This window comes from Leiobunum rupestre, chromosome 8, assembly GCF_980474605.1.
Source record: "Leiobunum rupestre chromosome 8, qqLeiRupe1.1.hap1, whole genome shotgun sequence".
NCBI classification, from domain to species: domain Eukaryota; kingdom Metazoa; phylum Arthropoda; class Arachnida; order Opiliones; family Sclerosomatidae; genus Leiobunum; species Leiobunum rupestre.
In genome coordinates this window covers 14006440-14018561 of record NC_143391.1, presented here as the reverse complement: position 1 = coordinate 14018561, position 12122 = coordinate 14006440, and the positions used below count along the sequence as shown (strand labels likewise).

Sequence of the window (12122 nt, the reverse complement as noted above, 5' to 3'; positions counted from 1 at the left end):
TTAAAGACAAGCTGTGGCGTCATTTTCGAAGAATCGGAGACTCCGACTGCCCGAGAAAGTAAAGCCGGCTACCTAGTTTCACACACGCTTCGCTTGCTCGAGCACGAACTTGGTTTTTGCATGGACCAATAATCTAAAAGGACTCGCTGTTTAGGCTTTAAAAAGCGCGCTTCAATACTGGCACGGCCAACTTTGACACTCGCGCGATAGTGGCCAGCCTATACGCCGAAATTCCATGAACAAGGATTTTCTCACTATAAACCATGCTATAAACTATCGGCGTTCAGCGCCACGCTCGTTTTTATATTGGCTTCAATGCAAAAACTATTCTAAAAATAATTTTCCGCTAGGGGCGCTCAGAGCAGAGAAATATATTTGTTCGTAGGTTAACATATAAACTTCAACGAATGGGTTGGCCGCTATTGCGCGAGTGTCAAATTGACCGTGATACTGGGAAAAGTAAAATCACGGTTAATTTTAGTTCAATGTGGACAAACTTGGCGTCGCTGAAGTCGATTTCCGGCGTAGTTTCATAGAGAAGCTAGAGCGTTCACGTTCAATTTTGTGATGTTTTTGTCGGTTAAATGATTAGTCTTAGTCAGTTTTAGACCTTTTATTTTTAAAATTGGGCCTTTAAAAGTTTAAGTTATGGTAATTAACCATTGTGTTAAGTAAAAATAATCAGTAAGCTGAGTTTTAATCAAATTTGATGATCTAAGGCCTAACCTAACTTTCTCGCACGTACTGTCTCTTAAGCCCCAACTCGCAGTGATAGTTGAACAGAATTTTTGAGGCGCTTCAAAGTGGCTGATGAACCTCAGTAAGCCTTTATGATTTAAGCCACTCCTACCGTGTCAAAATATCGGGAACAGTGAGTCCCCTTCAATGGTTTTTGAAACGATGCATACGTGCGCGCTCAAAATTCGCTTGCGACTTGCGAGCTTTAAAGCTGCGTTCAGACTATGTGAAAATATTACGTTTGCGTCGATCGTGTCGGTTCTTTCGATTTCTTATACCGTTCAGACTTCTCAACAGAGACTTTAAATTTTCGCGCGTGTCGTTTACATTTTTTCATTTCGTTCCGCTCAAAAAGTTCATAGCAGGCATATAGCCTTATGCCTCATCAGCGCTGACTCTAGGTAGTGGCGACCTTTAGAACCATCGAAATACTATAACCAATCAGAGGTGGATAAAAAATTATTTCAATTTTTCCACCGTTATTACTGAGCTCTGATTGGATGAACAATCACTTTTTATGTTAATCTCCGTGCAAGGTTGGTTCCTTTCTGAACAGTGAAATGAACGACGCGACCAACATAACCGAAACGACACGACCGATGCTAACGTAATATTTTCACATAGTCTGAATGCTGCTTTACGTGTGTATCTGGCTTTAGATTTTAATATCGACTTGTTCATCCTAATGCTCTTATATTGGCTGTTATATTTGGTAAAAGGTTTTCGGCGCGTAGCTTAACGACAGCAGTTTTAAGATATCACTGAAATGTAATTTGAATTTATCGTAGATCGCTTTTATATTGGATGCATTCTGACGATGCATTTCCAGATTATTTTTTGATTTATTTTCTATACGGCGGCTATTCCGTTGGGAGGGGGTTAAAAAAGTTTTTTCCAAATCTAATTCTCCGGTATCAAATCAATCTTTGCGAAGTGATCATTTGTAAAAAAAAGTGGGGATCTCCTGGAGTGGGCTTTTTTGAGGAGAGAGTATATTGCGCCGTTTTCAGTGGCTGCCTCTGTTATGGCAGAGGCGACATACGAAATGATAGTCCCATTTCCGCCGGCCCGGAACCAGAAAAATAGAGAGAAGGGCGCAAAAAATCGAGATTTGAGAATGCCATTTTTATCACTCCGCGTAGTATATATATATATATATATATATATATATATATATATATATATATATATATATAGGTTTCTTGTTACCGAAGGAACCAAAGGGAGAAACCAGAGAAACTCTTCCGCAATTTTGGATTCATGGACCTATCCTTCCCTTTCTCTCCCGCATTAGTTCGCTCCACCCAAGGAAAGAAAGGAAATCAGGGTAAATGGCCTACTTTAGAGACGGAACCATAAGCGCCCCCCCTTTTTTTAAATCTCCCTTTTCAACAAAGGAAAGAGGAGACGGGTGCGGAGGTGGTGGTCGACAGCGCGGGGAAAGTTTAAACTTTCGCTATCTCCTCTTCCTATCTTTTTTTCTGTTGGAGTAGAACCGGGACTTTCTATTCTTCACCTTTTTAATGCTTCAGAGAAATAACGAGTTTCCGAGTTAGGCAACCGTAACGGGACACCCCTTTCGACCGGGATCTGGATAATTTTTTTACCATTATAATCTTTATTAATATTAACCTAATAACGAGGTTGAAATGGCTTCGGCGAGCGTTCGCAAAAACTATTACGCGAATATATACACTTACCCACGCGTCGTTTGGCCGAAAATAGCGTCGTGGCTGCGACGGTCACTCTGGGGCCTCGTCCTTTGGGGTTCGAAGCGTAAATGACCAGCATGAAAGAGCTGCCCGGGGGAAGGTCTCTAGCGTAGAAGACTGGCTCGTCGACGGCTGTCACGTTCGCTTGAAGTTCGTCCCCGTTCAGCGAGTACACCTCCAAATGGAACTCTTGCTGAAGCCCGCCGTCGTAGCCACTGTCGCAAACCAAGTACAGCGTCGTCGCCGTCTGGTTTAAAACCGAACAGTTTTCAACCGCATCCGGTGGTCCTACATAAATAATAGCGCCAACACCAACGATGATTAAATTTATCTTTAATGAGAAGACGATGGGAACTGGTGGGAAAACGCGGTAATGGAAGAACGCTATTTACACTCGATATCTCCTTAATTTTCGTCTTGGTTGTAGACAGTGGTAGGCGACAAGGGAGTCGGCGCATCTAGTCTTATTTTTATATTATTTTGCGGTCTCCCAGCATAGTTTTTCGGTTTTCCTTCCTTACTCTTGCACCCATTTTTTCCTCTCTCTTATATATTTTTTCCTTCCATTTCCCTTCGCTCTCTCTCTCTCTCTCGCGTCCGACCCGGATTCGCGTGGAAAAAGCTCGTATGCTTCTCCGTCGTACTTCCTTAAGCTCCGTGTATAACTATGCAATTTTTTTCGCTCGCCTACTTTCTCGCTGAGATGGTTCCGAGCAAGATGGCGAGGGAAGAGGGGCCCCGATCAATCATCGCTGTCAAGGCTAAAAAGACGAAGCGAGCCCGCTGAATAAAAAAGGGTGGGTCCAATAGGAAACCCCTATTACCTCGCCAAAGGGTTCGGTAGAGCGCCTTCTCCTGGTAATTCTGGGCTCTAGATTTCCTTATACCCCCTCCCGTCACTCCCCACCCGCTTACTTCCTCGCCAGTTCTGTCGTCACCTTTGGGGGCAACGCGGTCGCCTTCATCAAAGATTCCAATGTCACTCTGGGTCTTGAAATACACTCCGAGTAATGCCGGAGCCTCCGTTATTGAATGCCTAAAAAGTGGGGGATAAATCCGGGCGTGGAATACGGCCAAAGCCTTCCGCGATAAGAAAGAGCTTGGCCACGGGTACTTTGGCGTACTTGTATGGTATAGAGACCCCTTTTCTTCGGGTAGATTATTTTTTATACGAGATACTTTGGGGTGTCGCCGCAAACAATAGAAGCGTGATTGGCAGTGAAGAAGCTCGGTTCGTCGGCGAGCGGCGATTATTTCCTTTCATCGGCGAGAGAAATATGACCAGACTAATTACGGACTAGTATCCCTCGGGAGACATTTATGTCCATGTTGAAGTGCCCTTTTCCTCCACTCTCCCCGGCCATCTTGATTGCTCTTCTTTTGTGTCACCCCTCATAACGGGCAAGGACCCTTTTTTCGCTTCGGCAATATTAAGGAATTAATATCTTCTCTTCTAAGATTTTTTCTATATTCCCCGGAGTAAAGAGGTTTCTTGGCAAACATAACGATTACGTCTTTTCTCGCTGAGGGTTGGGAGTTTCGGGCGGGGACACTTTAATATCGTTCTCTTCGGAAGTAAACCTGGCTAGTTTCGTTTCCATCTGTATAATTAAGCAGTCTTTGGCATTTCACGAAGCGTCTTTTAATCTCGTTTAATAAGCAACCTTCGGAGAACGCCGCGCGCTTTAATATCGAGAAGGGCCCGAATTCTATAAATATTTACTATAAACTCGGACCTAAAATCGCGTATTTTCCGTGAGCGAGCCGAGAACTTAACCGAGTTAAAATGGCAAAATTATCGACAACATCTTCTCTATGGAGAAACACTTTGGAGGGAGAAATTTATCCCTTAACGAGCTAACGCGCGCTGGGCTATCGTATCGCCGCTCCTTCTAAATGCTTATTTCGGGTATAAACCGAAGGTATGGTTTCACCACGCGCGGGAACTACGTCGTAAAGCGGTCCGGCTATAACTAGACGTTAAGCGTTTTCTAAGCGAGAGAGTACCGTTAAATATCGGTTCTCGAAGCTAAAGCGCGCGGGAGCCGTCGTTTCGTAAGCCCTCGAGTAGATGAGATCTCGCCCTACAGTCGGCCATGTCACCAGCCCAGCTATTCGTATTGAAGAGAAGAGGAAAGAGAGAGAGAGTTTCCGGGAAGTGGTAACATTTTGGAGACTTATTTTGGGAGTTTTCCGTAATTAAGAATCGCTAATGAGTAATTAATCGGCTCACCAGCTGGTACGACGAAGAATACGCAGGGCTGGTCCTGCCTGCCCACTTCGTTGGTGCCCCAGCAGTAGAGAGGGCCGTAGTCCTCCAGCCTCCGTGGGGTCCATTTGGCGTAGCTGGTCGTTCCCACCGAATGGTAGAGGACGTCGATGCTCTCGTCGTAGCTGCTGTTGAATTTCCAGAAGAATTTCACTTCCGTCGGATCGGCGTCAACTTCGCAGCTGATGGTCTCCAGTTCGTGTCTAGCCACGCCGTAATGCGTCTTCTGACCTTCTTTGCACACGGGCGCGACTGTTTCCCAGTGAAAACCCTCAATCGATTATTATACCAGAGCAGATACGCGGCGAGCCGCGCATTCGCGCTATCCAAACTTACATTTGACGTGAAGCATGACTTCTTCGCTCTTTCCGTCACCTTCGGCGTTTTTGGCTTTACACTGATAATTCCCCCTGTGTTGTCTCTTGATGTCCTTTATAACCAGGGAGTTGTTGTTGATGAAAATCCCGGCCGCTTTATCCGTCTCCAGTTGATCTCCCTCCAGGAACCATTCGACACTGATGACTGGCGGGTTGGCTTGGATGTTACACTCGAAGTACACCTCGCTGCCTTCGGCGATGACCGCGTGCTGAATCGAAGCCCCCAGCGCCAGCGTCATTTGAGGACGATCTATAAGAATATGGCTGAAATTATCTCTCTTCATACAGCCTTCACATCGCTTTGGGGCGACCAAACAGGCTGTTATCGCGACTCTTTCCGGGGGTGAGGGGTGACGGTTTCTATATTCCGTTTCCGTTTTAAACCCGGCGAGGATCGTCTTCTTTCGCGAAATTCAATCTAACCCTCGATCCATAATAACTTTTTAAGCTCGAAGCCCTTCGTTCTATTAAAATTGATTCTTCAATCTTTTTACGCCTTCGCGAATATTCTTCATCGACTACTCTCTCGTACTTTGAACTGGAAGGTTTTTTTCAACAGACCCAAATTCTAGACTCGGCTCCTTCTATTCATTCTGTTTAAAAATGGTGCTAACGAACTTTGTCCACGACGCGTTGGCGGCTTTTGCCAGGTCGCTCAGGGCTTAACGTTTTTATCCTAATTACGAAGTTTGCTTCTAAACTCGGGTAAAAAGTGTTTTTATCTCCGTCGGCTTCTTCGAGATGGCTCTGGGGATGTCTTTATCGCGCCACTATAGGCTCTAGTCACCCGAGATTTCAACTTCTTCCTAGGCCGTTTTTTTATTTTTGAAAGTAAAAGAAAAACGCGCTACAACGGTTTCGATAAGCTTTAAGGTTTATGGTATACAAGAAGGGCGCAGTCGTGGTTAAGCTTACTAGACCTGGTATTTATATATTTTGTTTTTGAAAAACTAGCTATCTTAGATCGCTGGCCGAACCTTCTCGACGTAGAAAACATCCGCCCAGTTTATCCTTTTCTTAATAACGAACTCTCTACAAAATTTCCTTTCAGATTCTCATAAATATAAGAATGCAAAATAAAAAAGTTAGCGAATGTTCTATACCACTCGTATCGATTATTATATTAAAGTAATGTTTACTTGTAATTTTGTATTTAATATTTAATTTTAAAACATTGAATTAAAAGTAATATATCTTAGTCTCCGTACGTTTATAATTTCGTTTCAAATATGTGGCTATGTAAAAGCGCGTAAATTTACATTTTTCAGGGCTGTGTAATTAAAATAATCATGTTTTATTTCAAACGGAAAGAATAAATTCGTTGTTTTAAAAGAGAGCATGCTCTAGGTTTTTGATAAGATCTTTTTGCCCAAAATAAATAGCTAGGTTTTTCATCCTTCTGTTTCGCGTCATTCGCCGATGACGGTCTAGGATTTTCTCAGTGTTATAATCCTTAATGTTAAAGAATTAAAGTTGAACTGATTGGAAAGAGGGGGAAGTATTAACGCCTACCCGCGACAAAATAATGAGATACATTTTCTATTCTTTGTTATACAAGATACAAAAGAGAAGATACCTATAATAAGAGACGAGGAAACAATGTTAATCTTTTCCCTTCGATATTGCCTTAGATATCTTAAAGATAAAAATCTGGGAGCACTCAATGTCGGTCGAAATCGTTTTATATTAATACAAGTAGTGGAGTGTAGCAATAAGTGGTCAGGGGAAGCTGCCTTTTTCAACTGTTTCCAGAGTTGCTTAATTATGGTTACGGTCAATTTCACCAGCATAATTTTCTAGTGTGAAACCAGCTTATTTTTGTTCAAATCTTTATTGACCTTATGGTATTTGTTATTAGTACATATTGAAAGTAGGTCAAACTTGACTTTGGCGTTCGTACTCCAGAATCTAATATCGATTCTATCACCTATGAAAAGCTGCTCTCTCCACAGTCGGGGTTCTCGTTAACTACTGGCGTTCTTACATTTCCTACTACTCGTGTTTCTACTTTCGTGGTCTATTCAAATTGTTTTTTATAGGAATAAAATGCATTTTACATACAATAAAATTATATTTTACTGGGAACGGTAACGAGGAGATTTCTTTATATTCATGAATTCCACCGCGCATGTTTCCATACCCGAGTGATTTCAGAGAGGAATCGAATTGGCTACCTTTGGATTTCCGTTCCAACTACGCTTCCGTTCGACTAACATACGCTACCAATGAATGGACTGCGAATGTCCAATTTCGGAAGGACTCGATCGGACTGTATTATTATCATAATTGGACGCCCGAAGCGTGATCATTCGTGACCTCACTAGTCCAATAGGAGTGCCATTGGAACGGATTCCTGTCCAACGTGAAGCTATTGTTATCAATCACTATATGTAGAGGTCGGTAACGGTTAATCATTATCCATGATTAAATTGATTTTTTTTGGGAAAAAATGAAAAAAAAAACAAATTTAATATTTCGGAAAATTATTAAAAAATATGTATTATTCGTAAAATTTGAGCTTTTTATCGAAAAAAACGTCGTTTTTTCGATTAATTTTACAAATTTACCAAAAAATTAATCGGATAATACAGAAATACAAATTACTTGATCAAAACGTTTTACGAATAATTTTTAGAGCTTTATCTATTGAATAAAAGTTAACCATCCCCGACCTCTAACTATATGCTATGAAGAAAGTGGTATTATTAATTATTAATTAATGCGCTGTATAAATATTCGTTTATAGTCATACCCGAATGTTAATTAAATAAATATTAGCCTGGGCTCGCGTAATTTGATATTAAAATAACTTACAGAAAACGTTGAGCGTCCAGCTTTCTTCCAAAGTACTGTTGTCCATTTTAATATTCTCGGCACGGCAGTAAAGTTTCTTTCCGTTGTCGCCGCTGGATGCCGTAAAAGTGAGGAAGCTGATGGTGATTGTGCCATCGCTGGAAACCGATTCCCTGGTTTTCTTCAGCTCCTCACGCTCCCTCCACCACGTAATTTTCGCCGGAGGTCTCGACCCCGACGATTGACAAGAAATATCTATTTTCCTCCCCGCCGAGAGCGGCTGGAACGTCGTGATAATCCTCGCGTCTTGGGGTTTCACTGCCAACACAAAAGTGGAAAAAGTTAGCCACTATATATCCCAACGGATTAGGACCATCGACGCGCGGTACGTTAGTCGCGTCCAGCTCGATTACAGCAAAAGCTTCAAAGGTTCCCGAGCTTTTCTTTTTTTTTATATCTTAACTTTTGCTTGCCTAACTAAATGGAGTTTTAGCCATTTGCATATTTGAGTTGTTAGTTATAAAGTGTATGAATTTTTAAAGTGCTAGCACCTGCTACACTATCGTATAAAATCGAGATTCACGTGCATATTTTCAAGTTATGGTTGTACGAATGACGTACGAAAAAGGGTCAGTTTGCATTATCATAATATTTTCTGGTATATAATACTAGTTTAAATATAACAAGTTGGCAAGCCAAAATATACCTCTCCTCGGAAGAGTTTTTAATTTTCAGTGAAGCGTAACTGTATCTATCAGTAGAACGCTCACCTGTCGTTCAAGAGGGCTCGGGTTCGAATCCCGGCTGATTAAAAAATTATGCTACACCCAATGACAAAAAGATGGCGCTTTTGGAAAAACCTTTTCCCTGATTCTAAGAAACTGCGTACGCAGTGATTACCCTTTGCGTTCGCAGGCCTGACAGACAGACACGGTGGTTGTATAACACCTCCTAGGGTACAAAGTCCCCTCGGAGAGGTAAAAATATGGAATAATTGGCCAAATTAGGTGGTGCTTTTGGTATTAGCCTAGCCGAGTATTATTATTATTCTCGAGAAATTAAATTCCGAGCTTTGTTTCGGGCAAAATCTGCGAAGGTGGGGTTTCTCGATATCGAGAAGGGGGCTTATCCCACAGTGATGCCATAAAATAAAGGAGACTGGCAAAATTACACTCGATCTGGTGGTCAGTTTTATTGAAGTCCTTTTTTTTTTGAACCTCCGGAACAATGGAGAGCTAGGAGTACTATCCAAGGAGGAAAAAATCTAACGAGAAAAAAAGTGAGGCGCAACGACCTTCGTTTTTATACTGCCACTTAATCTTTTTTATTTTTGTTCTGGCCGTCGACGCCGGCTTTGGGGGGACGAGGGTCTCGTGGATTTATGGACAAGACCGTCCGCCTTCTATTAAACGACTTTATTATAGAATGTAGCAAATAATATAGAACGGCCGAAGACGTAATTTAGGAGTAGGGGGACTTTCTTACACTCGCCACGCGCTCCAGATAGCCGGCCGCTGCACCCCCCGCAGCCGCACCCGAGAGGAAGTGACCCCGAAGGAAAAAAATCGCCTTCTTTATTTCACCCAATCTCTCGTCCATATCTCAAAAATTTTACGACAAGAGAAAAAGCGGGCGCCGCCGCTACTGTATGTGTCTGTTAGTACATCGAGGCTCGTTTGATAGAGGGGCGAGGTGGGCAGCTATACGAGTAAGAAGCTCGATTCACGCTCTCTCTATTATGGCTTATGCAATGTTAAACATAAATTTTCGACGCTTGGACAACGTTTTTTATGGCTGCCAAATTTCGCCATTCCAGATACCGTTGAGAAAACATAAAAGTTTTAACGGGCGAAACTCCTAAAAATTGTATCCATATAGAGACAGTAGGGAACTATCAACCGTCTGGGCCTTTATTATTTTATTTCTATAAAAGATTTTAGAACGCTTTTGTTTTTTATTTGTCCGCCGAAATATTAGGATATAAATTTTAAAATATCGTTAATGTTGACGTTATCTATTGCCGTAGATTTGGGGTTACAACACGCTATAAATATTTTACCATTCGCTATGGATTTAGCCACTGTTTGTTAAATTTTTAGATATTTATTTATATAATAGATAAACTTCAATTTGATTCAAATATAAATGACGTGGGACCTCTTTATCATGGTGAAGCGTTGATATTGACGTTGGATAATGCAATATCTTAAAGCGGCGTTTGAAATTGCTTCCCCGTCTTATACGCTATGACCTCGGAGCCCAGGGGCTTTCGTAAGCACTATGGGCGTACCCTTACCGTCACTTTGGTGGATTTTGGATTGGCCAATAAGATACTTACGGTTCATATCGATGGTAACGCTCGAGGACAATGGGACTGTAAGATTGGTGTTAGCCGCTTGACAGGTTAGCGTCGACATTAGGTCGGTTCGCTGAAGCTTGGGCAAGACCAACTCATTGAGGACGAGTCTATCAGCGGAGATATCGTATTTTTCGTCCAGAAGAGTCGAGTCTCTCCACCATGTCACAGCCGGAGGTGGTTTTCCTATTGATGTCGCGTCGAGGCGAAGAGAACGACGTTGCCGGAGAAAAAGAAAAGTGTAAAACATTTATTACTTAATCTTGATGGCCAAAAGAAGAGAGAACGGAGAAATATAGTGGATGATCGTTTGTCATTTTTTGTCCCTTTTGTCCGCCTGGCGCATTCCCGGGGACACGAAATAGAACAAGATTCGGCCCTGGCTCTTTTTGTCCACCGTAGCTCAGGTCCGCGATCAGTCCCAATCCATTCCTTTGGTATACCTTATTTCTGGATACTTTCCTCCTTAACCCTCACCATCTTACCAGCACCCTCGCGGAGCAAAAATATCTTTTCTGGATTGAGCTTTCCTCTGGGACTTGTTAGGAAGTACTTTGTTATCGCGGAAGGCGAATAAAGCGAGCTGATGAGGCGCTCTGATTGACTCTCTTCTCCGCTTCCTCTCAAATAGAAGAAGAACCCGATCCTTTGTTCATTCGGATGATTTAGTCTTTAGCGTATCTTTCTAATCCAATTAGCGATATAGAGCCCCGCGGGGATTTCTATTCGCCGCTTCCAAATTTGCATGACATTACCTTTGGAGAAAAGCGATACCGCTAAAGACTACACAATTTCTTACAATTAAAATTTTTTAAATATTTAAATTTGACGTTAATTAATTTATTGGAGATAATCCGAAATGAAAAATGGAAGGTTCGGAGATTGATCGCTCGTGGTCCCATTTGGCAGCGGTGTAATATAGAAATACGGATCGAAATTGATAATTGATATATAGGGATTGTATTAGCCAGGAAACTCGTCCATCTCTCTCTCCCCTGTTTAGAGCGTATCTCCCGAGGACAATGTTTGGTTCCCTAGGGATCTATCAGGCATTTCGCTTCATATTTCAATGAGTTTAACCCTTCGGTTTGCATCGAAGCGCCCTGGCATTTAGATTGAGCGTAACCTCGCGAGTTGACTGCTAATTGATCTAGTTGCCTAAATTATACGTGTCCAATCCTCGGTTTCGCCACAGCGCAGCCCTCCCTCTTTACATTAGTGCCAGCAGTCAGAGAGAGTGAGTGCCACCGGAATGCTATTGCCGTTGCGGCTAGTATAGAAGCGCGTTTTGTCTTTAACACATGTTGTTCGAATATTTAATTATTTATAGCAATGAACTATAATAGAGTTTGGTATTTTCGTGGTTGACTTTTGAAATGATGTTTAAGTACGAATTGGCTTTCCGATATTAGACCGGCTATTTTTACACCTCCGAATACAATCCGCATTTCGGATTCGATCGTATCTAGCGTTCCGTGTTTATCGGTACTTCCCAAATGTTTATACCCTAACGCGTGTGTACGTATAGTTCCGCGCGAGTTGCCGATGCTATCATAAGGCAAAACCCATTATTCGAATTATTAATATCGTAGTTGCTTAACGCTAGATCTCGATGTAATTGCGCCTCCCCCTTTTTCTAAATTACCCAACTCATTAGGCAACTTTTTTATCGTTCAGGGGGAGGGTGGCTGCGAGGAATGGGTAGAAAATGAACGAGGAGAAAAAGGGGGGTCCCGGGGAGGCGCGCGGAAAAGAGTGGAATGAAATGAGCAAAACCTTTATTATAGTCCGCGGGCCAATTGCATTTTTCTATTAGGAAGGTAACGTTTGTTCGGCGGTCGTATTGATTTAAAAAGCCGCCGGGCCCGGTAGCGTGT

At 42.3% G+C, this 12122-nt stretch overlaps 1 protein-coding gene across 4 annotated transcripts in view; it reads right to left on the bottom strand.

Annotated features, from left to right (window-relative positions):
- LOC149932466 (neural cell adhesion molecule 2-like) overlaps positions 1–12122 on the bottom strand; it is a 93237-nt gene that overhangs the window by 19804 nt on the left and 61311 nt on the right. For all 4 annotated transcript variants that reach the window (XM_090155390.1, XM_090155391.1, XM_090155392.1 and 1 more), the window contains 5 exons: positions 10228–10431; positions 7911–8207; positions 5056–5346; positions 4684–4971; positions 2439–2738 (listed from right to left, as the gene is read on the bottom strand). In XM_090155390.1, coding sequence (XP_090011516.1) covers positions 2439–2738; positions 4684–4971; positions 5056–5346; positions 7911–8207; positions 10228–10431 — 1380 coding nt within the window. The remainder of the gene's footprint in view (positions 1–2438; positions 2739–4683; positions 4972–5055; positions 5347–7910; positions 8208–10227; positions 10432–12122) is intronic.